Raw genomic sequence first — 26,683 nt, 5'->3', positions numbered from 1 at the left:
TGTATTAAGATACAGGAAGTAAATGACCCACTCTACTCAGCTGAAGTACTGTGCCCACTTCTGGGCGCCACACTTTAGGAATGATGTGGATAAACTGGAGAGAGTTCAGAGGAGAACAACAAAAATGACAAAACATTTAGAAAACCTGATCTAAGAAATATTAAAAAACTGGGCATGTTTAGTCTTGAGAAAAGACGACTGAGGGGGGATCTGATAACAGTCTTCAAATATATTAATGGCTGTCATAAAGAGGACTGTGATCAATTGTTCTCCATAGCCACTGAAAGTAGAACCAGAAGTAATACTCAATCTGCAACAAAGGATATTTAGGTTAGATATTAGGAAAAACTTTCTAACTATAAGGGTAGTTAAGTACTGGAACAGGCTTCCAAGGGAGGTTATGGAATCATCATCATCCGAGTTTTTTTAAGAACAGATTGGACAAGCACCTGTCAAGGACGATCTAGATATACCTGGTACTGACTGAGCACAGTAGGCTGGGCTAGATGTCTGCTTGGAGGTCCCTTTCAGCCCTACATTTCTATGATTCTATAACTACAGACATAGTTTTTAGTTTACAAAATTAGCCACAATTACCTCTTTTTATTTATTTTAATGTTTTATCATTCCCTTTTTAAAGCAGAATGAAAAAGGTAAGCAAAGTGTTATATTTTTGGTACTCTTTTCCCCTGCCACTCTAAATATTACATGCCAAAATTCTGCAGCGGATTCTCATCCATTTTGCTATCAGAAACCAGTAAAGCAGCAGGCAGTAAAAAGATGTGAGGGCCAAGGCGAAAAGCTGCTAGACCTATCAGAAGAGACAAGTTAATGGAGACAGCCAGAGTCTGGAACCCTACGAGTATACAGGATGAGCTCAGAAGATTGCAATTGAGAGAAAGACAAAAGGACTTGCAGTCAGAAAGAACAGAAGGAGGATGCCTGGAGAATGGCACCAACACCAGGAAGATGCAGGTCTACATGACTGGGGATTCCCTACTAAGAAGAACATGCCTGTCACCAGAGCTGATCCAGAGAATAGAATGGTGTTCTGCTGGGAGCTAAGATATGGGATGTGGACCTGAGGCTGAAGAGGATCCTAATGGGAGCTGGAAAGAATCCACTGATTGTCCTTCACAGGGGAACAAATTGATACAGCTAGATTCTTACTGGAATGCATCAAGGGAGACTATGCCAGGCTTGGAAAGATGCTTAAAGAAATGGAGGCTAAGGTGATCTTCAGTGGGATTCTACCTGTCCCTAGAGGAGGGGAAGTGAAGGCGAGACAAGATTATGATGATCAACAGATGCCTCAGGCAGTGGTGCCATAAGGAGGGCTTTGGAATGTTGGACCATTGGAAGGCATTCACAGAGAGAGGACTGTGCTCATGGGATGGACTCCACCTGAGTAGGGAGGAAAATAGACACCTGGGACGGAGGTTAGCATAACCGATTAAAAGAGCTTTAAACTAGAAATTCAGAGAAGATGGTTGGGAAACACATGTAATCTCCGTGCTTGATTCTAACACTGAATGGGAGGAAAATCATGAAAGAGAGGATACAGCAATGGAGAAAGGAGCAACAGAGGATAGAAGAATGGACATCAAAAGGAAAGACAATGCCAATACCAATGAAGCAGTCGGGTAGGCAATTTCATAAAAATATTAGAATCCTATTTTGATGATTAATTCTATTTGAATTTCAATCCAAATAGAGCTTGACACAAATCACAAGTAAAAAATAATCTTGTAAATAAGAAATGCATCACATTCACCATATTCTAACAATAAAAAAATGTAAAAATTAAAAACTCGGGAAAAAAAGTAAGTTAAGCTATAGAACTGCTTAAATAAATATGTATAGATATAGTGTATTGTCCAGGTTAGCAAAAAGATACACTAACTTTAGTGTAGTGGCTATTGGTAATGGTTACCAACTGACGAAAATTAACCTCTCTTTTAGAAAATAAATAGAAAGTACAAATGCAAAATATGATTACAAACAATTTTTAAATCACTTTGATTTAAATCAATCTACCCTGTTTGAAAGTTCTCTAATGCCCTTTTCACAATTTCCTCCACCTGCCTCAATTTTTTAGTTCTCTCTGCTTTCTCTTCCTTGCCTGTGTTTAACACTCATTAGTTGTGTCTTTGCCAGTATTGTTTCACCAAACTGAATCAGACCGTAAGCTAAACAAACAACTGAACACCTCAAACACTCCAAACTATTAAAAAGAGAGCAGTACAAACTGAAGAGAAAAACTAAGGAAGAGGGAACATAATGCAAAGAGCTTCAGAAATCACTCCTCTCCCCACTCCACCCATGCAGATAAAGTACCTACTGTAAATGAAATGTATAGCCTAGATTGCAAATCTGCACAAAATATGTTTATACTTGTAACATGAAATGTACTGAACAATCTATGCATTCCCTGTTCTAGTACATTTCAATTTGTAAATTGATTATCCACTCATTGTACATATTTGCTCTATTCTACAAATATCTAGTCCACTCATTTTTGAGCATCAGCATTCATTATATATTTTAATGCAGTACCCATAATTTTAGAAGTTAATTTTTTCATTATCTTTTAAAAAGAGAGATCATCAAAATTTAGTCTACAATTTTTATATAAACATATACAGAATATATAGAGAACACACACTCACTAAATTCTGTTAAGCATGAAGCACCCCTGGACAAAGGTAGTAGAAGACCAATTCATAGTTAAAGTGGTTCAAAGATCCCCCTAAAGTTCTAAATCACTAAGTCTGAGTTGATATAAGTAGATTAAAATGTTTTCAATTAACTATGAACTTTTAAAGCTAACAAACACGTTTTCTTAAAACTTAGCATATTTTGTATATATAAGACACAGAGACTGCTAAGCTTCCATTAACTCTCTTAAAAGCATGCTATTTTTTGTTTTATTTGTAACTATTTTCTGTTTCTATTACATTTGCTTATCACTTAAATCTCTGATCATAATAAACTTATTCTTGGTTTCACTATAAGTTCTTCCAGTGCAATATTTTAAAGCGTGAATCCTCAGCTGAGCCAACAGGTTGCTGTGTACACTGTCTCTTTGGAGACAACGGATTTGGTAATTTCTGTGAGTGTCCAGTGACAGTGGCTGAATACTGGAGAGGAACACTATCCCAGGGTTGGCTCCTCCTCCTCCTAACCCTTTCCCTATGACTAGTAGCTCAGGGCTAGTTTAAACAAAAGCTTTGCCAGCAGAGTTTGTGACAGATATGACAAGGTTCTGCAATATCCTGGACAAACCTTACTGAATTAAATTAAACCCTTATTGAATTAAGTGTATGTACTTTAGGATTCCTTTGTATTAAGACTGCAAATGTTTATGTATTATTGTGGAATAGTGTGTAATTTGACGGAGGAGACGTGGCTAATATAAACCCTGGGATATTTTATGAGCATCAAAGGACTCTTTGAAACAGCATGCTAGACAAACAACATTAAGTGCGATTCCTAGGATACACTTGGAAGGAGGGGAATACAAATTCCCCTCCTTTAGATCCATCCTTTCAAAGCTGTGCCTTGATGAGAAACCCACTGCCTGGCTTATTACCTATTCAATCTCCTCAAATCCTAAATTGGATAAAGGAGAGACTCTCATTCATGAGTGCGCTTGTACTGAGCTAACAGCTTTTATGAATATGTGACTACAGAAAAACTCCTGGGTGGGGTTTGAAGGACTGTTCACCAACCAGAGTCCATGCTGGAGTTGAGGTAATCTCTGGTAAGCTTCTTAGCATACTGGTAGGTTCTTTTATTGTTTTAATAGGTTTATCTTAATGCTTTTACCTTAAGAATAAATGTGCTTGCTTTGAAAGAACTGTGTGGTGACTTAGCTATGGCAATTACATTGTTTACCATCTTAAGAGGAGACAAGTGAAGCAGGCCTGCTTAGGCAGTCTGACTATCCGGGCGAATTCACAGGGTAGACAGAGTGCTGTGCAGTCTGAAAATACCCTGGTCAAGACGGATAGAGAGACAAATCTCCATTCAAGAAAGATGAATGGCTGAGAAGCCGGGAGCCTAGAAAGGGTGTCCTTGCTGGACAAGGGGAAATACAGATGCAGTTGCCCTGAATTGTAACAATGCTATACTGGCAAAGCCCCCTAGTGAAGATGAAGCTTTTACAGGCCAGAGGAGTTTCTCCTTTAAAGTGAGCCAATAATTTTACTTCAGGCTTTCTGGTCTCAGTACTACCCATCCTTCCGGCTGTTTTATTACGACAACATAGTCCAAAGTCTATAACAGAGGTCCCAAACAGTCCATTTCTCACCCCAGTTCAGTGCAGTCATTAAAACTCAAGACATCTCGTCCATTGTTGCCCCACATACCACACATAGCGCCTTTGACCACACCCAGACTCTATCAATCCTCTCCTGTCGTTGTACCAGGACAGCCACTCCAGCTCTTCCAAATGGAATGCAACCCAACTCCGACCAGTGGGAACCCCACAGCCTCTTTGCCAAGGGAGCATCTTTGCCAAAGGAGCATCCTTCACTCCTCTTGGACCCCTCACAGTTCCTCTGGGTCCTGCTTTCTGGCCCTGGAGACACTAGTGGGTAAAGCTCCTCCACTGTTCCCTTGCCCTCAGCCCATTCTGGCCCTTGGCTTCAGCTTAGAGATAGCAGGCAATTCCCTCTGCTGCTCCTCCTGCCTTCAAGCTCTCTCCAGTCCTGCTGGAACATGCTTCGGCCATGCTGCCCAGACTGCCGAAGCATCTCCAGCCAGGTCAGAGACATCCTCCCCTGGCCCTCCCCAGATAAGGTTGGAAGGGATGGGATGGGGAGAGTGTGGGGGTCCTGGGCTAGGGGTGGGGTCATGTGGAGTGGGGTCACAGGGGTTACTCCCCTGACTCCCAGCTTATCCCCGCCAAAATATTTCCCCAACAGTTGCTGTCCTGGCCCATCAGGGTAAGCAGCTGGCGCGCCGGGACACTTTGTTTACTTAGATTTACCTCTGTGCCTGCAGACACTCGAGGTAAACGAACCATCTCGGCCCACCAACGGCATATCCTGATGGCCCGGGAGCCAAAGTTTGCTGACCCCTGAATTATAGGGTCGGCTTATGAACAGGTTATAAAAATTTCCCATTTTTACCTATGCATCTGGGGGGGGGGGGGGGGAACAGCTTATAAATGAACCAGCTTATGATCGAGTATATATGGTACTTCCCTCTACTACTACTACAATAGCGTACTTCATTTGAAAGACAAAAACCTTGCATCACCACAGGCCTAGCCAATGCCAAGAAAAAGCAAACTACATTCTTTCTAGTTTCTGACAAATAATCATCATTCCAGCATCAGAACTGGTTTTACCCCGATATTTTTGTTTGTGACAAATGTTTACTGAAAGGAATCAGGAATTTCAGAGAGAACATATGATTGCAGAACAAGTACATGTTTTGTTACAATATACTATGCTTCGAGTTGAGGGAGGACTCAAAGCTGGAACCAGAGAGACTGCAGAATTTCAGATGAAAGGAACAATGAAATTAAAATAGCACAATAAGTTTCTGTTTCAGTATACTGTAGTAACTTTGCTATTTTAATTCTGTCCTTAAAGTTCAGGTAAATACAGGTCAAACAATGATTTACACTTCAAAATGATTTTTTTTTAAACCATCAAGAAAATGTTCTTTAAAAATGTAATCAAAATATTTCCTTCTGGATTTTAGTTAATACCTGAAAATATTTATTAGAATAACTTAATAATTTAAGTACAGAGGTCAGGCAATTCTTAAAAGGGTCTTGAGAGAGTCCTTAAAAAAAATAAAATAAAAACACACCCCAAGGAGTCAGCTTTAGGGTGTTGAGTAGACAATAGGTTAGTGCTGCAGTTATGACTATTTACTGTACATCTTTCATTATGGGTGTCCACACATGACTCACTGTTTCTCTAGTGGGCTCAGCACTTTTGCTGAAAACTGTCTTGTGATTCTTCTGTTATCACATTCCAAAGGCCTTATTGGAGCACTGGTTTATGATTAATACATTATAAGAGTCTTTGAAATCAAATTTATTCTAAATCAACATTTGTCCTTAATGCCTACTCTAATCTGTAATTGGTATTAATAGGGAAATCTTGTCTCCCTATTTAGTAGGGCAGTCTCTGTCCCCTATATTAGATAAATTGATTTAAAATCTGTCTAATTACAATATCTATAATGTATGCTAATATTGCTATTATTTATGTCTGAGACTACTTCATTAATAATATGGATTTATTAGAAAATAAAGATCACTGCCCACAAACTCCATATAATATCAATTCTCTCTGTGGGAAGTTAAAGCAACCTGAAAAACATTTTCTGAAAATTAAAAACATGTTGGTAAAATGCCAAGAAAAGAAACAACTGCAACACTATAAAAAGTATAATTAGCAACCTGAATTAGCAATTTGAACATCTGAGACAAATATTAGTTCTTTGAGGGACTTGAGTTGCCAACATCCTGATGTATTTGTCAGTATACATTATGTCACATCAGGGAGAACTTCTTCTAACGGCTTATCTAAACAGGGAAATTTGCCAATATAACTATACTACTATATTTACCCCAGTATAATTCCATATGTGAATACTTATTCCTGGAATATCTGAGAGTATTGACAGTAAGTTACACCAACGCAACTATAGCAGTGTAATCCAACTGGTATCTTTCCCCATGTAGACAAGCCCTTAGTCCCAAATGAAATCAGCTCAATAACTTCTGAGTAATGCAAGTGTAAAAAGATACTAAAGTAGTAAAAAAATAATTCACTGGTAATTATTTTCACCATTATTTACAATCTGGTAGCATCCTCTGGGACCCCACTGTGCTAAATGCTATAAAAAAAAAATGTGTTCCTAAAATGGTTTACAGCAATCACTTCTATGAAGAAGCCATATTACTCAAAGTAAAAGTAACCACTGGATTCAGTACATATAGACACTTGTCATGTAACAGGAATATTTGGCTTCAGAGCCTTGGCCCAGGGCATATGACAAGTGGAAATAAAGTTCAGTTTCTTAACAGTAATCATGTTACACACTTAAAACACTCAACTGCAAAGGACAACTGGAAGTGTGATATATGCATTCAGCCTCTTTTGTAAGAAAAGTTCTATGGTATTTCTGTTTCACTTTAAAATAGGTTATCAAATAAAGTTTAAAGTATCTCAAGATTTTCAAAACATTTCAGATACCCAACACCAACCATATGATTTGTTTAATAATTTTTATATTAAAAAAAAGTTAAAGTGACTTAAAAAGAATGAATTAGAAGACAATTTGATAAACTACAGCCACCCACAATACTAAAATTTAAATTTGGTGTCAGTGTCTTTCAAACCAGTACTTGTTAATAGGAGAGAGCACTGGAAGTAGATTTTTAATGTACGGTTGTACTGCTCTACATTGATTTCAGAATGCAAATGTTGGTTTTTAAAAACTGTATAATACAATTTAAGATGCTTGTCCAGTTTTAATTATGTACCTGAAATCCTTTTAAACTAAACACCTTATTAAAATGGAGAATTATTTCAACTATTTTTATTTAATTTATAAAACTGTTTAATATTATTATTAATAAATAAGGAATGGGCTCATGCAAAACAGCATGCCTCCACTGGACGGACCTATGACAAAACTGGTGATGGGAAAAGAGAATTATTCCTCCACGCCTTTGTTAAGGTTGAATATTGAGGTGGATATATTTATGGACAGAACTTTGGCTACATTTATGTTGTAATTTTTAATTTATGGAGTAAGTGCCCACAGCACAGGATAGCCACCTATAGATGCATTGTTTTTTAAAATGTTACAAAATGAATAAATATTTCTAATACATTTTAAAAATTAAACCTGTGTTAATTTCCCCCTTCTTCAACAAGCCCTGATTTGTAAAACAGGAGGGTGTCACAGCACATCAATCCTTTGATGCCTCCTTGCCTATTGCAAGGCTCTTTCCTGTGTGTCCAGGTCACTGACTTTTTGCTGTGCCCTGGCTTAGGACTCAAATGATAAAACTTCAGTAAATTGCTAGAACTTGTTAGTACAAATTTATTTGGGCATAAGCTTTCGTGGGATATAACCCACTTCATCAGATGCATGGAGTGGAAAATACAGTAAGCAGGTATAAATATACAGCACATGAAAAGATGGGAGCTGCCTTACCAAGTGTGGGGTCAGAACTAACGAGGTCAATTCAGTTAGGGTGGAAGTGGCCCATTCCCAACAGTTGACAAGAAGGTGTGAGTATCAGAGGGAAAATTATTTTTTGTAGTGACCCAGCCACTCCCAGTCTTTATTCAGGCTTAATTTACAGCCAAGCCCTAAGGTACAACCACATTTGCTCCAATCCCTCAGACAGAGACAAAAATCTACAGGATAGCAATCAAGCGTTCTTAAAACTACAATACCTACCTGGGGAAGTGAAGAAACAGACTGACAGAGCCAGAAGGGTACCCAGAAGTCATCTACTACAGGATAGGCCCAACAAAGAAAGTAACAGAACGCCACTAGCCATCACCTACAGCCCCCAACTAAAAACTCTCCCACGCATCATCAAGGATCTAAAACCTATCCCTCATTCTCTCAGACCTTGGGAGACAGCCCCCAAACCTGAAGCAAATACTCACCAGCAACTACACACCACACAACAGAAACACTAACCCAGGAACCTATCTTTGCAACAAAGCCCGTTGCCAACTCTGTCCACATATCTATTCCAGGGACACCATCACAGGACCTAATCACATCAGCCACACTATCAAAGGCTTGTTCACCTGCACATTTACCAATGTGATATATGCCATCATGTGCCAGCAATGCCCCTCTGCCATGTACAGTGGCCAAACTGGACAATCTCTATGCAAAAGAATAAATGGACACAAATCAGACATCAAGAATTGTAACATTCAAAAACCAGTAGGAGAGCACTTCAATCTCCCTGGACACTCAATAACAGACTTAAAAGTCACCATTCTTCAATTAAAAAAAACTTCAGACACAGACTTCAATGAGAAACTGCAGAACTGGAATTAATTTGCAAACTGGACACCATCAAATTGATGTTTCTGTTTCATTAAAACATTCCTGTTACCCCTTTGCATGTATGTGGCTTTTCCAAAGAGGATGGATCTAGACTGTAGCAGATGACAGAACAAGGAGTAATGGTCTCAAGTTGCACTGGAGGAGGTTTAGGTTGGATATTAGGAAAAACTTTTTCACTAGGAGGGTGGTGAAGCACTGGAATGGGTTACCTAGGGAGGTGGTGGGATCTCCTTCCTTAGAGGTTTTTACGGTCAGGTTTGACGAAGCCCTGGCTAGATGATTTAGTTGGGGGTTGGTTCTGCTTTGAGCAGGGGGTTGGACTAGATGACCTCCTGAGGTCCCTTCCAACCCTGAGATTCTATGATTCTATGAAATTAGGCCTGAATAAAGACTGACAGTGGCTGGGTCACTTAAAAAAAAAAAAAAGATTTCCCCTCTGTTGATACTCACACCTTCTTGTCAACTGCTGGGAATGGGCCACATCCACGTTGATTCAATTGGCCTTGTTAGGACTGACCCCCGCCACTTGGTAAGGCAACTCCCATCTTTTCATGTGCTGTACATTTATACCTGCTTCATGTATTTTCTACTCCATGATTCTGCTGAAGCGGGTTATATCCCACGAAAGCTTATGCCCAAATAAATGTGTTAGTCTCAAAGTTTGCAAGAAGGACTTCTCGTTGTTTTTCTATTATATATTATCATCCCTCTCAACAGCAAGCTCTTTATATGTTTAATTTTTCTTTTAGATGTGGTGCAGAAGGATATGTCAAAGAAGTGGGTTTTGCATTTTGCTCTGAAGACATTGTGACTCAGAGAGTCATCCTGCTCTCTGAGGAGCTAAGACCCCAGAAATGAAAATCCTGCACAGATGGCACCTTTAGAGAATTTGAAATATAAATTCTTGGAAATAACATTTAACATAAACAGCTCATTAAGATGATAAAACTATCACTGAAATAAAGGATTCAGAGACTCTATACATTATAAGAAGTGTGCACTGTTCAATATACCATTTATATTGCTGATAATCTCATTCTGTGACAGTTTTCTTTGCTGTTTTGACATATAAGGATAATCAAATTAATTTTACCAAAATCTGTAATGACATCTGACTCTGTATCCAGATACATACTACTTTTAAGTAGGAATGACGAAACAGCTTTCTAGTTTAAAGAGTCCCAGATACAGTCAGCCCTCTAATCATTATCTACATATTCTGCATGGGTGTCCTATAATTCTGGCTTTTTTAAAAAAAAATCAAACAACATTGCAAAGAAAACATATTATTATACATTTGTGGTAGTCCAAAGAAAGGGATAGGAGTTACAATACCTAACAAAACAACAAAGGAACAGCATCAGGCTAATTGTGGGTGTACCACATTGTATCTCAACATAAATCAACAAAATTCAGTCTTTTAGGATATTCTGGACAATGAACAAACTGAAAAGTCAATCAATCAACATCTTCAAATTCTGAGATTAAATGATTAATCTGTAACAGATAACTCTATTTCAGGGTTTTAAATTCATTGCATTGTCATGGAGCAGAAACTTTAAACCTGCCCTCACAAATCCTGTTCCACCCCAGGTAGGAAGATCTCACCCTGTAGCTACCAGCTGGAATCATAACTGAATAAGAGCCTCAAATTACATCTGTTCTCAGCACTCTGTCCAATCAGCAGCCATACAGGAAACAACACACCCTGTAGCTATTCCAGCAGGTGCTCTCCCAGCACTCTAAAAAAAACCCCACCTTCACAAGGGGCATGGCTCCCAGCGCTGGTGCACTGTCTACACTGGCACTTTACAGTGCTGAAACTTGCTACGCTCAGGGGTGTGTTTTTTCACATCCCTGAGTGAGAAAGTTACAGAGCAGTAAATTGCCAGTGTAGACAGGCCCTAAGGCTAAAACTAAAGTGAACACAATGCATCAGCTGCTAACACAATCACTCATTAGCATAGAAACAAACACTAACAAGTCACTTAACTTCTCTGTCCAATTCCCAATCTATAAAATGGGGATATTATTTCTCATCTTCTTCAGTGTTATGCACATTAATTAGCTTTGCACAGTGCTCTGGAAACTGTAATATTCATAGATCAGTAGAGTTTAAAGCCAGAAGACACCATTTAATCACCAAATCTGACCTCCTGTACATCACAGACCACCACATGGCACTCAGTTATTCCTGTATCGAGTCTGATCATTTGCGTTTAACCAAGCATGTCTTCCATAAAGACAACCAATTATTGATCTGAAGACATCAGGAGATGGAGACGCCACCATTTCCCTCAATAATTTGTTCTAGTAATTAATCATCCTCACTGTTAAACATTTGTGCCTAATTTCTACTTTGAATTTGTCGGTTTTATCTTCCAGTCATGGTTATGCCTTTTAATACCAGAAATTTTCTCCCCACAAAAGGTACATATGCACTGTAATCCAGTAGCCTCTCAATCTTCTTTTTGATACTGAATGGACTCTCTAAGCCTCTCACGATAAGGCATTCTCTCCAACCACCACATCATTCTGTGGCTCTTTTCTGCACATTCTCCAATTTTTCAAAATCCTTTTTTTTTAATTTGGACACCATACCTGGATGCAGAATTCCAGTATCTATTTTAGCAATGCCATACACAGAGGCTAAAAACACCTCCTTAGTCCTACTCTCCTGTTCATACATCCCAACAATCACAGCAGCCTGTTATACCACAGCATCATACTGGGAGTTCACGGTCAGTTGCTTGACAACTGTGAACCCTAATTCAGTGGTGGGCAACCTGAGGGCGGCATGTGGCCCATCAGGGTAATCTGATTGTGGGCTGCGAGACATTTTGTTGATGTTGACCAAACGCCCGTGGGCCGCAGGTTGCCCACCGCTGCCCTAAATGCTTTTCAAAATCACTGTTCTGCAAAGTAAAGTCTTTCCATCCTTTAGGTATGACCTGCATTTCTTGTTCCTAAGTATATAACTTTGCATTTGGCTGTAGTAAAATGTATTTTGTTTGACTGCCCTGTCCTCATCAGTATCTACCACTATACCAATCTTTATGTTATCCACAATTTAATTAGCAGTGTTCTCTAAGTGTTTTTTATAGTAAAGTTTGAGGGTTTCTCCAATTGACATATTTACCAATTCTCTGAGAGGTGGAGTACTTACACCAACAGGAGAAGCTCTCCTGTCAGTGTAGGTAGCATCTTCACTATGCACCTACAGTGGCACTGTAAGTCTAGACACACCCTTAGTAGTTAAAGCACAGAAAGGTTTGCTTAGTGACAGTTAAGGTCACAACACACATCCAACTCAAAACCTTAAAAGCAGGGAAATATAAGTCCTGCATTTGTTGCCATTCTAACATTACCTACAACACTGCTGATAACCCAATCCAACAATCTATAAGGATTTCACTTACATCTACAACAGGTATCAAAAGGCAATGCCTATACCCACCCCTACTTAATCAAATTTGCACGCTAGCATAAAACCTTAACAGTGACCTGAGACTATCATCAAATGAGTATTTAAAAAATACCATCAAAAGATTTACAATAAATATCACGATTATATGCTGACATTATTTAAAAAAAAATCACATTTTCCCATGCCTAAACATAATAAATCTGAAAGACAATGTAGCTAACTAGAACTGACTGGAGCTGCCATGTTAGAAATCCAGCTTCTATTCCTGCAGTGCCTTTCTGTAAATTCTTTAAAAAAAAAAAAAAATCATTTGTAAAATGGAGTGGCAACCTATACCTAACTACCTTGTAGGATTGGGATTTGACGCCTTTGTCAATAATAAGGGTGGTGCGATGCATGGGAATATAAACCACAATTACAGGAGGTTACATTTCAACTCTTGGTCTTCTCTTTCCCAGCTCAGGGAATGTTCCCTTGGGCTACAGAGGTATTTGACTAGCTTTAACAATTATATTCCTCAAATTCAACTGTCTGAAACTGAACTATGTTTCTACTCAATCATATCGCACCAAGTTTTAGCAACTTGAGCTACAGATGTTTTTGTTCCTGATTGAAATTCTAGCCATTCTAGCTGCTGGGTGACTAACAATCAGTCTCTCTCGGAGTCATTGTCACTAGAAGATGAACAAAATAGTGACTCATTAACATTAGTGTTATTAACCACTGAAGAAAATTTCATCATCTGTAAAATGCCAATATCTTGGGTTACACAGCCATTAAAACTTTAACTACTTGGCACCACAATTTGTCATTAGCCTTACACCCTGGAATCTGCCCCAATAAAGCTCAGTTTCCACCTATATCATGATATTGAGCAAGCATTTTTGTATGCCTGTTCCCCATCTTTCTGACTTGGTCATAATTTTCTCTAACTTCAGAGACTGATTTCACTGTCGTGTTCACAGGCGTGCTCAGCATCAGCAATTCACATTGTTAATCTCCCACTAATTTTAGTACACACTTTGTATTCCAAAAATATACAAGATTTGATCTCATTCAACTCTCAATTTAGTGAAAGAAGAATTTTTCAAAGCAATCCTTTCCAATAAAATCCACTCTTTACTGGTTCCTGAAATAAACTATCACATTTCTTCACAGATCAAAGGTCATAAAGCATAACATCTGCTTTGGCATCTCACAGATTTGCCATACCACAAACAACCATGCTTTTAAGTTTGCAGTGACATTTTTCTGGAGGCCAGAGAGCTGTCTACATTACAAATTGGGCCATGCCCTGAAACTATTTTCAAGATTAATTACTGAAAATTATGTTTTGTAACACACATGTGCCACCCAATGATCCCCTATTTAGGTAAGGCATCATTTCTTTTAAAATATTATTGAAAAGCAACTCAAGAAATATTATCAAGAACTATTAGTTATGCTATCAACATGTGGACAGCCTGGCCGGCACTGACCTATAAATTACAACCAATTTTAAGACACAATCCATTTTGTAAACAGAGGATCATACAAATCAACAAAATCAACTTGAAATCTAGTCTATTAAAAAAATAATTAAAGTAGTTTAATTCCCTCTCCTGAAACTCAGGTATCTCATTTTAGGAACCATAAATCATAATGGTTTAAAAAACCCACAACATTATAAACAGCACAGTGTTCATCAGATATGCTTTTACAAAGAGGAACACAAGATATACAGGTACCAAAAGCTTTGTATTAGAAGTTGAATTATTTAAAGATAAAAATCTGCTATAAATAAAATAAGTAACACCCCATAAGCTTTACATTTCACAAGTTTATATTTCAGGCCTATTTTTGAATAAACATAGAAATGAAGATCTTTCTATAAAAGCTTGAGATTACATTTCAACTTTTGTTCAATGCAGTATGAATTTAAGTGGACAACCCACCTAAAATATACATTAGAACAGTTATTTTTCAACTGTGTGCTCAAAGCTATGTCAATGAAGTCAAGTTAAGAAGCCAGTAAATTAGTGTTTCTCAGCCTGAGGTGGCAGGACCCATGCCCAAGTAGAGATTCACAGTCAGAGGAAAGAAGCAGTAAATGAACGCCCCAGTGACAAATATCCATTCTTAATTATATCTCTAGATTGTAAACTCTTCAGGCCACAGACTCATTTTTAATCACTAAAATATTCTGTAAAAACACAGTAAAGAATACATTTTTATATCCATTTCTGATTTTCAAGTCACCATGGAATATAGGCTCTTTAAAAGCCATACAACCCTCCATGACTGCTCCTACTACAGCTGTTCACACATACGGCTGCAAAATCCTGAAGGTCCCTGCCACGCATACAAAAATGTTCCCTCAGCACTCAGTTCAGACACAACTGCATATACTTCTACCCAAGAGATCCACTAGGGCAGAGGTTCTCAACTCTTTTCTTTCTGAGACACATTACCCCCCATCCCCACATTTTGCTATAAAAACTCCATGGCCCACCTGTGCCACAACTGGTTTTCTACTTATAAAAGCTAGGACTGGCATTAGGGGGTAGCAAGCAAGGTAGTTGCCTGGGGCCCCCACAAAACTAAATTGCTCATGCTTTTTCTTTAGCCCCAGATGGCAGAGCTCACGGCCCCAGGCTTTAGCCCCATGCAGTGGGGCTCTGGCTGTCTGCTCTGAACCTCAGGAAGTCTAACACTGGCCCTGCTTGGAGGACCCCCAAAACCTGCTCACAGCCCCCCAGGGGGCCCCGGACTCCTGGTTGAGAACCACTGCACTAGGGAACCCTCTAGCAACCCCAAAGTCTTCTTCTAGTGATTAGATGGAAAAGAGGAGGAAGAAAATGGAGGGGGGAGGGAGCAGAGGTGGAAGAGCAGAAAAGAAAATCAGAAATTGTACTAATACATGACAGAGAGACAAGGAAACCCGAGAAGCAATGACAGACAAGAGGATGGACTATCCACCAAAACACTGCAAAGAGGGCTCCAACAAAAAGGAGAATGGAAAGAACTGCATTAGGTACTAATACATTTTAAAGGATCAAATTTTATTCATGCTTTTGTATCGAAATCCACCCTGTCTAGACCTATTATTTAGCAATTACAGAAACTAATGTATTTGATGTACATTACTATGGATCATCAACGCTCAAATATTAAGTGCCAGCATTAGTTATGATGATTTTTTTTAGCTTGCAGAGTTCAAAATAAGAGCTACTGTATATCACATGAGGAAAACAATCTCAGAGTGGGCGTTTCAATATAAAACAGAATAATTCAAATTTTAGTGTAAAAAGGCTGTTTTCTATCTAAAAAAACAGATAATGTAATGCTCTCTACTAGGGGCAAACAAGAATATAGTTTTTCAACACCAAACAAGCTTTAAAAAAAATTAAACTGTGCACAAATAAGTATTTCCTGTCAACTGTGCAGTTGCCATACTTTTGATTCATTGCAAAATTAGTAGGTACTCAAAATACTCTGGAAGTGAGCATTGCATGGGCAAAGCAATATAATTTTTTTTCTGCAATAACATTTTTCAAGACTGTGGAAGCTTCTAGTTCTGCGTGTCAAACTTTACATATACCTACTTAGTAAGTAAACGTTGTTAAACACTGCCACAGCCTGAAAATGGAGGACAGAAAGCCCCTGCAAATGAAGAACAGAAATGTACTTACGTTTCAAAACAACGATCCACATTGTCTGACATCAAAAGCAGCATGCATAACTGTTCCAAAGCTATTAGTTGCATATCCCTTTCATCCCCCTGCCCCATCTGTAGCCATTCAAGCAACGTGTCTGGGTCCACATCTGCCATGGTTTTAAAAAGCCGCCTTGGCTTGAATTAAAAAGTACCAAAAAATCCTTAAAGTGTTCAAGCCAGGATAGCCTGAGTACAACGAAACTTTCCCTCCAGTCAGATGTGGATTTTTGCAGTCTTCACCTGGAAAGAAGAAACAACTCATCAGGATCTGTCTTATTAACCTTTTCCATTTGTTTCTTCTGTAACATGTTTTCAGCCATCTATTGGATCTTTAACTTCTTTATCATTTAAGATCTCACAACAGATTATGACAAGGTGTTGGGTTTTTTTAAAACCTACCTGAGTGTAACCTAATTAGGTTGCTCTACTTAACTTAAAACAAGAGCCTTCTTTCCCAGGCACAGTTAAGCAAGCTTTAAATTCTACTACTATTTTTAGTGAAAACTCACAGCTGAAAGCTTGGAGGGGAACAATTTTTCAGACCTTAACATACATTTTCTTATAAGCTTATTTTTCAGATGCATATTTTCTGAAGAATGGCTTAGCTGAAGTCACCTTTCAAAACACAAATACAACTTCCCCAATGCTAAAGCATCTCTTTGCTCAAATATTTTTTAGAAATTTCAAGAGATTTTACAGGTATCTACCCATTCAGACAGGCATAAAATGAAATTTACTGAGACAGATCTGCAACTTAAGACTCAGAAGGAAACCTTTATAGAGTTTTTATGAATCTGGAGACAGCCAGGGATCAGAGCACATGGAAAATATGAGGATAATGTACAGAAGGCTGAGGGAGAGAACATAAGTGAGATGAACATCAGGAAGAGACAGGTCTATGTAACTGGGGCCTCCATACAAAGAAGAATTGATAGGCCAGATCCAGAGAACAGAAGTGTGTGCTGTCTGCCTGGATACAAAAACTGTCTACCATTTGCATCCCAAGTACTGGGGAAAAACTTGTACAGAAAGGCTCCAGAACCAAATGAATGAATAATCACCTCGAGAAGATTTACAAGAGTAAACAGAAAGCATATAGGGAATGGAAAAATGACTGATCAGCAAAGAAAGCTACATCTTGGAAGTTAGAAAATGTAGGAATAACACAAGAATTGCTGAGTATCAGAGCGGTAGCCGTGTTAGTCTGGATCTGTAAAAGCAGCAAAGAGTGCTATGGCACCTTATAGACTAACAGACGTATTGGAGCATGAGCTTTCATGGATGAATACCCACTTGGTCGGATGCATGTAGAATTGCTAAAAGTCAAGCTGAATTTGCTCTTGTCAAGGAAATTTTAAAAAGTATTTTTAGATATATATATAGAGAGAGAGAATAAGGAAGGATGAGGTTGGGCCACTATGCAGTGTGGATGAGAAAACGATTAATGATAATCTAGAAATGGCCCAAAAACTAAACGAATACTTGGCCTCGCTTTTCAATAAGGATGATAATTTGGAACGTGAGCATGAAGGCAGGATGGTGGACTAAAATGGAAATCGCCACAACTGAGGTGGAAGAAAAACTTCAAGAACTTAATATGCTCAGATCAGGGGGACCAGATAACATGTATCCCAGAATACTGAAAGAACTAGCACATGAGATTACTAGTCTAGTATCAACAATTCGTAATAAAAACTATCTATTCTTTGGTGTACCGTACGACTGGAGAATAGCTAACATCTGACCTATATTTAAGAAAGGGGAAAAAAGCGATCAAGATAACTATAAACCCATTAGTCTGACCTTAGTAGTATTCAAGGCTTTAGAACAGGGGTCTCAAACTCAAATGACCACGAGGGCCACATGAGGACTAGTGCATTGAACCAAGGGCCGCATCACTGACACCCCCCCCTCGCTGCCTCTGGCTCCACCCCCACTCCACCTCTTCCATTAGGCCTCGCCCCTGCCCCACCTCTTTCCACCCCTTCCCTGCCCCAATCCAACCCCTTCCCCGAAGTCCCCACCCCAACACTGCCCCCAAGGGGTGCAGGTGATGTGCAGGGTGCGACAGGGGGCTCAGGGCAGGTCGTAGGTGGGTGGGGTGCAAGAGGGTGAGGGGTGCAGCAGGTGGCTCAGAGCAGGGAGTGCAGGAGGGGTGCGGGATGCGGCAGGGGGCTCAGGGCAGGGAGTTGGGGTGCAGGCTCCAGCCTGGTGCCGCTTACCTAGAGCGGCTCTGGGGTGGCAGCGGCACGCACCGGGGCCAGGGCAGGCTCCCTGCCTGCCTGCCTACCCTGGCACCCGGCCCCGCGCTGCTCCATTCCAGGAAGCAGCTGGAACCGTATCCCTGCAGCCCCTGGGGGAGGGGCTCGGGGTTCTGTGCATGCGTTGCTCTTGCCGCTCCTCTAGGTACCTCCCACGAAGCTCCCATTGGCCACGGTTCCCTGTTCCCGGCCAACGGGAGCTGCGGGGGGGGGGGGGGGGTGGTGCCAGGACAGAGGCAATGCAGGAGCCTCCTTTCCCCTCCCTCCCTGGCCTGAAGGGGCATGCTGCCAGCTGCTTCAGACAGCAGCACAGGTCTTGCAACGCCACAGGGGGCAATCCCGCGGGTAGGCAGAGGGGCAGCAGGGGCCACGGGGAGCTTGGCGGGCCACAAGCAAGAGCCCCGCAGGCCGCCGCATGTTTGAGACCCCTGCTTTAGAACACATTGTGAAGGAAAGAATAATTAAATTCATGAAGGTAAACAGAAAGGGGGATGTAATGCAATGTGACCTGATTTCCTTCTTTGAGGGAATAACTTATTTTTTAGATAAGGAAAATGCAGTAAATCTTATAAACTTGGACTTCAGTAAAGCATTTAACACAGTACCGCACGGGAAATTATTATTGAAATTAGGGAAGGTGGGGATTAGTACAAGAATTGTAAAGTGGTTAAAGAACTGGCTAAAGGGGAGAAGGCAAAAGGTTGTGCTAAAAGGTGAACTATCAGACCAGAGGGAGGTTGCTAGTGGAGTTCCTCAAGGATTGGTTTTGGACCAATGTTATTTAATATTTTTCATTAATGACCTTGGTACAAAAAGTATGTGCGTGCTACTAAAAATTGCTGATGATATAAAGTTGGGAGTGATACACAGGAGGACTGGAATATTATATGAAGATCTAGATGACCTTGAAGACTGGACTAACAGAACTGGGATGAAATTCAATAGTACAATGTGCAAGATCATGCACTTAGGGTCTAATGAGAATTCCTGCTATAAGATGGGGGGGGAGGGGCTCATCAGTTGGAAGTGACAAAGAAAAGAGACGGGACTACGGGTTGATCACAGGATAACTGTGAGCCATCAATGTGATGCAACTACAAAAAAGGCAAATGTGATCATAGGACGCATCAGGCAAGGCATTTCCAGTACAGATAGAGAAGTATTATTGCCACTGTACAATGATAAAACCACATTTGAAATACCTTGTACAATTTTGGTCAAACATGTTCAAGAAAGAGTAATTTAAACTGAAACAGGTGCAGAGAAGAGCTATTAGGAAGATGAGGGGAATGGAGGGCCTATTTTATAAGAGAAGGCTGGAAGAGTGTGGCTTGTTTGACCTACCAAAATGAAGGGTGATAGGAAATATGATTGCTCTCTATAAATACTTCAGGAGGGTAAATACTACAGAGAGTGGAGAGATATTTATGCTAAAGGACAATGAAGACACAAGAACAAATGAGTATAAACTAGCTATGAAAAAATTCAGGCTAGCGATTAGAAGATTTCTAAACATCAGAGGAGTGAGGTTTTGGAACAGCCTCCCAAATAGGATTTCTGGGGGCAAACAACTTAACTGGTTTTAAGAGAGAGCCGGACAAATTTATGAATACAGTTGTGCAGCGGGATTACTTGTGATGGAGTGGGGGCCCAGGTCAGCAGTCCTGAGGGTCCCTTCATTTTATGCCTTATGTTCCTGTAACCTCATGCTGCAGGGGTCAAGAAGGGACTCCTCACCCAACAGCATATTCTGCGCTTTTTTTTTTTTTTTTTAATTCGGTTGTCTCCTTTCTCTGAAGCATCAGAGATGGCCACAACTGGAGATGGGACACTGGACAGGGTGGGCTGGTGCTATGAGGTAGCACCAAACAAGCAGGTTGGTTATTGCTCACATGCTCAGGGTCTAACTCATCGCCATATGTGGGGGTCAGAAAGGAACTTTCCCCCAGGTCTGACTGGCAGCAACCTTGTGGAGGTTTTGCCTTCCCTTGCAGTGTGGGGTTTACATAATTTGCTGGGGATCATCTAGAAATCTCTCACTTAATGGCAGGGACCTCAAGCATTGGTGTACCTGAGTCTCTCCTATTCTCTCTGCCTGTGGCATGTAATAGTCTAGTCCAGGGGTTCTCAAACGTCATTGCACCGCGACCACCTTCCGACAACAAAAATTACTACACAACCCCAGAAGGGGGAACCGAAGCCTGAGCCCCACTATCCCAGGCAGAGAAGCCAAAGCCAGCCCTGGTGACCCTATTAAAATGGGGTTGCAACCCACTCTGGGGTACCAACCCACAGTTTGAGAACAACTAGTCTAGTTATATTTTGGTCTTATTTCAGTTATTGGGTTTAGTCGGCAAGTGTTGGATGGTGTTGGTGGCCTCTGATATACTGGAGGTCAGTCTATATCAGTGACTCTCAACCTTTCCAAACTACTGTATCCCTTTCAGGAGGCTGATTTGTGTTTCATACCCCCAAATTTTACCTCACTGATAAACTACTTGCTTACAAAATCAGACATAAAAATACAAATGTCACAGCACACTATTACTGAAAAATTGCTTACTTTCTCATGTTCACCATATTATTATAAAATAAATCAATTTGTATATAAATATTGTACTTACATTCAGTGTATAGTATCTACAGCAGTATACACAAGTTGTCTGCATGAAATTTTAGTTTGTACTGACTTCGCTAGTGCTTTTTATGTAGCCTGTTGTAAAAGTAGGCAAATATCTAGATGAGCTGATGTACCCCTTAGATAACCTCTGCATATCCCCCAGGGTACGCATACCCCTGCTTGAGAATCACTGGACTAGATGACCTAGTGATCCCTTCTGGCCTTAAGTTCTATTTGATTATAGAGAATTAAAATTTCTTACATAATGGATAAGAAGTAGAATTCTATTGTAAATGAAGAGAATGGGAAAAAGAGAAAATAATATTTCTAAAACATATGCATTTTAAATGTTTTGGAGTTTTTTTTAAGGCGAATAATTCAACCTTTACAAATGTACACCTGAAAGTCTGAATTTTTTAATGTACATCTATGGTAAATGGCATTATTTGTTGGTCTAGTAAGACACAGCACATGCAAGCTCAGGATCAAGAAGGTTCCTTTATCAGTATCTTAAGAGATGTTTTTGACCTACAGTATATGCTTATGTACCACCTTGCACTAGATCAACAAGAAGTCACATCTACTTTATACACTTTGTCCTTGAAGATCAACACAAATACAATTTGCATACCTGAGCTGCAACAAAGGCTTTGAAGGAACCTACCCATATGAAACTTGCCATAAAACCTAAAACATAGCTATTAAAATCCCTATTTTGCAAAAATGAAATTACATTATTAAACTTGGTGGCAAAGGTGAAATGCTGAAAAAGTATTCCCCTGTACATTCTCTAGAATCTGGGAGGTGGGGAAGGGAGTCACAAATAAGGGTTTTAACTTCCATAGGACAAGGTCTGATTTCTTGGTTTACTCATCATCAGTTAGTGGTTAAACGATAACCTCATCGAGGGCATGGAAGAGGGAACTCACAAAAGGAATTCAGAAAGTGGTCTCTGAACATACTGTCTCCCAGCACAGAGACAGATGTACACTGAATCAGCAATACTACTTCCTGCAGGCTTAAAAGCCAAAGATGTAACAAAGGTTTGAGACAAAAACAGTCTTTTTGTAATTTAGGATTCTGATTAAAGAACAAATGTTAAATAATCAAAATGATTGCTCATGAAATTTGTTTTACTTTTATTACCTCGGTCTCTTTAGACTGGATACTTCTGTAATGAAAGTCATTAAAACATTATTAAAAAGTAAAGAAAAAAGATTAACAATATTTGTGGACCCCGGAAGGATCATATATTTGGCAACCTCTCTTCCAGGACTAAATAAAGTAATGCCAGTCAGAACAAGTAGGGTCCTGTTGCGGACACTACTGGTGTAAGACACCAAAATAATTAACTCCAACTGGAAAAGGAAAGGGGAAAAAAGGCAACAGAATCAGCAGAAAAGGAGGGAGCTGACCCCTAATCTGAGGATCCTGTAAGATACCAGTGTCACACTCGGCATCATTGGGACGTGCCCTATAGAGGCACCTGCTACTCCTTTGCCCCAGACAGCTTTAAACACCCCAAAATAAACATTCAGCAGAGCGACACACACACAGGCTCCCCCAGCACAGACGCAGAACAGGGAAGGGGCCAGGTCACAGCGAAACTCATGTCCCGACCGCCTAGCGGTCTCTGGGGCCCTGCGCCCCACACACGTTCTCGGGGGAAGGGAAATCTCTAGTCTGAAGACAACCGGCCTCGCGTCCCCCCACCACCGCCACGATCCCGGCGGCGAGGGGCTCTTTGGGGCCTGCCGCTCCCTCCGCCCCGGCCAGGAGACGGTCTGTCTGGGACTTGCCGCCCCCGCACTCTCCGGGGCTCCCTGACGCAGCGCGTCGCCTCCCCGCGGTCCCGACGCGGGGCGAAGCTCCTCGCTAGGTTGCCCGGGCCCTGGCGGCACCGACCTCGCCAGGCCAGACAGCGGCACTCGAGTTCCCAGGAAGCCGGAGGCCTCGCAGGGTGACCCGGCCTGGCGGCTCAGGAAAGGCCCCTCGGAGCTCCGTCTCCTCGGGGTTGGCAGAGGAAGCGCCGCTCCCCGCACAAACACTTACCCCAGCGCCCCGGACGCGCCCCGCCGGAGCCGCCCCCTCCCACCTTAGTCCCGCAGGAAGGCAGCGAGGCGGTGGCGACCCGAGCCCGGGAGCGGGAGGCAGCGAGCGGCATCCATCGTGATCCGCCCGGCACGGGACTGAGGGGGAGGGGAAACCGCCCGCGCCACAGACACAGGAGGAGGAGCCCGAGCCGCTCAGCCTCGGAGTCACGCTGCGCCCCAGAGCAGGGCAGGCCGCGCACACAGGGGGCGCTGCGGCGGCAAAGCCCTGAGAGGGCGGCTGGCCCGCCCACCCCCAGCCGAGCTGGCCCGTTTGGTTCGCACCGCAGCAATACAGCCCCCGACCCCCCCCACCGCGGGCGGGCAGGCAGGCAGGCAGGCAGGCTCCCGCCGGCTACCAGAGTCCTCTTCTCCCCGTCACATTTCCCCTAATCCCTGCCCTCCCTCATCGCCCTTGTAGGAACAGCCTGTGAGCCCTCTAGCCCAGTATCCTGTCTGCCAACAGTGGCTGGTGCCAGGTGCTTCAGAGGGAATGAACAAAACGGCAATTATCAAGTGAGCCATCGCTATTGGCCACTCCAAACTTCTGGCAGTCAGAGGCTTAGGGACACCCAGAGTATGGGGTTGCATCTCTGACCATCTCGGCTAATGGCCACTGTTGGCCCTATCCTCCATGAACATATCTAATTATTTTTTGAACTCTTCCGTTCTCCCTTCATGCTCTTACCAACCCTTCAAAATTCATGAGATGACTTAAAACTCATGAGATATTTTTAAAGGAATGCCATTTGGGCTTTCTTCATTCACCTCCTGGTTACAGAGCCTTTAGCTTACGCTGGCTTCAGCTTTTCTCCACAGCCCTGAGAGCTAAAAACTTGTTTTTCTTTTAATGAAAGCTGAGATTCTCATTCACCTGACTCCAAGAGCTGGGTCCTTAAAGAAAACACTCCTACCCCAGTTACATTCTTCTATTGTATAATTTTAAACAGTAAAGATACACTTCTTATTGGGACTCTCATTCTTCTCAGATATATAGAGTTGCTTATCTCACTACTGCAAGTTTCAAAAAGAGGAAAGTGCTATGTCCCTCCCTTTCCTATTAGTAGACATCCCCATACAGAAGCAAGAGAGAGAAAAGTTGCACAGAGTTTAACTATATCCTCTCTATAACAGGCATTTAGGTAGGGTTGGCACCTGTCCAGTTTTTCCCAGGATTATCCTTCCTTTGAGTTAGCTGTCCCAGGAAATCTGTAAGAATTCTCAGTACACATTGTCAGCTGTCTAGTTTTATGAGTTCCGAATCATCCCAGACAGGGTTGTTGTATTTTGTTTCATTTTTATTTTTTGTCCTTCAGAAGTGGGAAGAGGAAGAAGGACTGTAAGCTCTTTGGGGGAAGTGACTGTCATTTATTATTAGGGCAGGTCAAAACATTTTGAGCAAAACATTTTCTGTAATTGAAAGCAAAATGTCCAAAGGAAAAGATAGATTTTGGCATTATTTTCCATTGGGAAAAATCAACACAAAAATGTTTAGCGGTCAACTCAAATTAAAATATTTCCTGTCAATTATTTGACATGAAACATCATTTCAGGTTACATTAATACTAATCTTTGTATCTACCTGACCTGCTACTGTCCCTCATGGGAGTTGTAGTTCCAGGTTCCTACTGCCTCCATTCTCCCTTATAGACTATGCATCTTGGTGAGACTACGTCTCCCATGATGCACCATGGCAACTCAGCCACAGAGAAAGACAAAACACTAAGACATGCTGAATTGAAAGGTTTTGTTTTAGTTTGGCAATCCAAACCAAAACATTTCATTTTGACATTAATAGTTGAATCAATGGTTCCAAATACCACATTCCTCCTTTCTTTGTTATGGTCTGGATCACATCATTTCAACTTTTTTTTCCCGACTCAGGATGAAAACAAATATCAAAATATTGGAATTTTCCATGGCATGGAAATTCCAGTTTTAAATTAGTTCTGCTTATTATATATTACCTGATGGTGGCCTTTAGGTATCACTGCAATATAAATGTTTACTATTAATAATATGTTGGCTAAACTAGTTTATGCTATTTATATTTTTTGAAAAATTGGAGAGTATTCAGAGAACAGGCACAAGAATTATTAAAGGACTGGAAAACGCTTAACATTCATTCATTCATTCATGCCCGTCACCCCAGTCGGGATATGGGCCACCAACAACAGATCTCCAGAGTCCTCTATGCTGGGCCATTTGCTCTAACTGGTTCCAGGTATAGCCCATTTTTGTGCAATCAGCCTGAAGGTTGCGTCGCCAGGTGTTTCTTGGAAGGCCTCTTTTCTGCTTGCCTTGGGGGTTCCACCGCAATGCCTGTCTGGTGATGTTGGTTGGCTGCTTGCGTAATGTGTGTCCTATCCAGCCCCACCTTCTTCTTCTAATTTCTTCCTCTGCTGGAGGTTGACGAGTCCTCTCCAAGAGGTGGATGTTACTGATGGTGTCTGGCCAGCGGATCTGAAGAATCCTTCTAAGGCAGCTATTAATGAAGGTCTGGATCTTCCTAGTGGTTGTTTTAGTTGTCCTCCAGGTTTCAGCTCCATACAGTAGGACTGGTTTCACATTGGAACTGAACAGTCGAATCTTTATTGCCAAAGATAGCTCTCTGGAGCTCCAGATGTTCATGAGTTGTAGGAAGGCTGCTCTTGCCTTACCAATCCTTGCTTTGATGTCTGCATCTGTGCCACCCTGCTGATCGATAATGCTGCCTAGGTAGGTAAAGGACTGCACTTCTTCCAGGGGGCTTCCATTCAGTGTGACTGGGTCATTGCTGATGGAGTTAATCTTGAGGATCTTGGTCTTGTCCTTGTGGATGTTGAGGCCGACCTGTGATGACGTGGCTGCCACTACGTTGATCTTCTCTTGCATCTGCTGTTTGCTGTGTGAAAGGAGAGCAAGGTCGTCGGCAAAATCCAGGTCATCAAGCTGGGTCCACAACGTCCACTGAATTCCGTTCCTACGCTCGTAAGTGGATGTCTTCATAATCCAATCAATGACGAGGAGAAAGAGAAATGGTGACAACAAACATCCTTGTCTGACTCCGGTTCGTACCTGGAAGCTGTTTGTGAGCTGCCCTCCATGGATCACTCTACAGTATATGCCGTCATATGAGTTCTTAATCAAGTTGACCACCTTTGCTGGGATGCCGTAATGCCGAAGGAGCTTCCAGAGTGTCTCTCGATCCACGCTATCGAACGCTTTCTCATAGTCAACAAAGTTGATATACAATGAGGAGTTCCACTCCATAGACTGCTCGACTATGATGCGGAGCATTGCTATCTGGTCCGTGCATGATCTATTCTGCCGGAAGCCTGCCTGCTCATCTCGTAGCTGTGGATCGACTACATCCTTCATTCTCTCTAAGAGGACTCGATTGAAGACCTTCCCAGGCACCGACAGAAGTGTGATTCCTCTGTAGTTGGCACAGTTACTAAGATCTCCTTTCTTAGGGATTTTGATGAGGTATCCCTCTTTCCAGTCTGCCGGAATCACTTCTTCTTCCCATATCTT

The 26,683-nt window shown here is 41.4% G+C and overlaps 1 protein-coding gene across 8 annotated transcripts in view; it reads right to left on the bottom strand.

Moving 5' to 3' along the window:
• The window catches only part of HECTD1 (HECT domain E3 ubiquitin protein ligase 1), an 89,255-nt gene extending 65,973 nt beyond the window's left edge, over nucleotides 1-23,282 (bottom strand). For 4 of the 8 annotated variants that reach the window (XM_039534881.1, XM_039534884.1, XM_039534880.1 and 1 more), the window contains exons 1-2: nucleotides 23,130-23,275; nucleotides 16,171-16,436 (exon numbers count right to left, since the gene is read on the bottom strand). In XM_039534881.1, coding sequence (XP_039390815.1) covers nucleotides 16,171-16,310 — 140 coding nt within the window. In that variant the 5' untranslated portion in view covers nucleotides 16,311-16,436; nucleotides 23,130-23,275. Of the gene's footprint in view, nucleotides 1-16,170; nucleotides 16,437-23,129 lie in introns of all 8 variants that reach the window. The other 4 variants (XM_039534878.1, XM_039534882.1, XM_039534883.1 and 1 more) reach the window with 2 other exon arrangements.
• Between the last annotated feature and the right edge of the window lie 3,401 nt (nucleotides 23,283-26,683).

This window comes from Mauremys reevesii, linkage group 4, assembly GCF_016161935.1.
Source record: "Mauremys reevesii isolate NIE-2019 linkage group 4, ASM1616193v1, whole genome shotgun sequence".
NCBI classification, from domain to species: Eukaryota; Metazoa; Chordata; order Testudines; family Geoemydidae; genus Mauremys; species Mauremys reevesii.
Note: the sequence above shows the minus strand (reverse complement) of the source record. Positions and strands in the feature narration are given on the sequence as shown.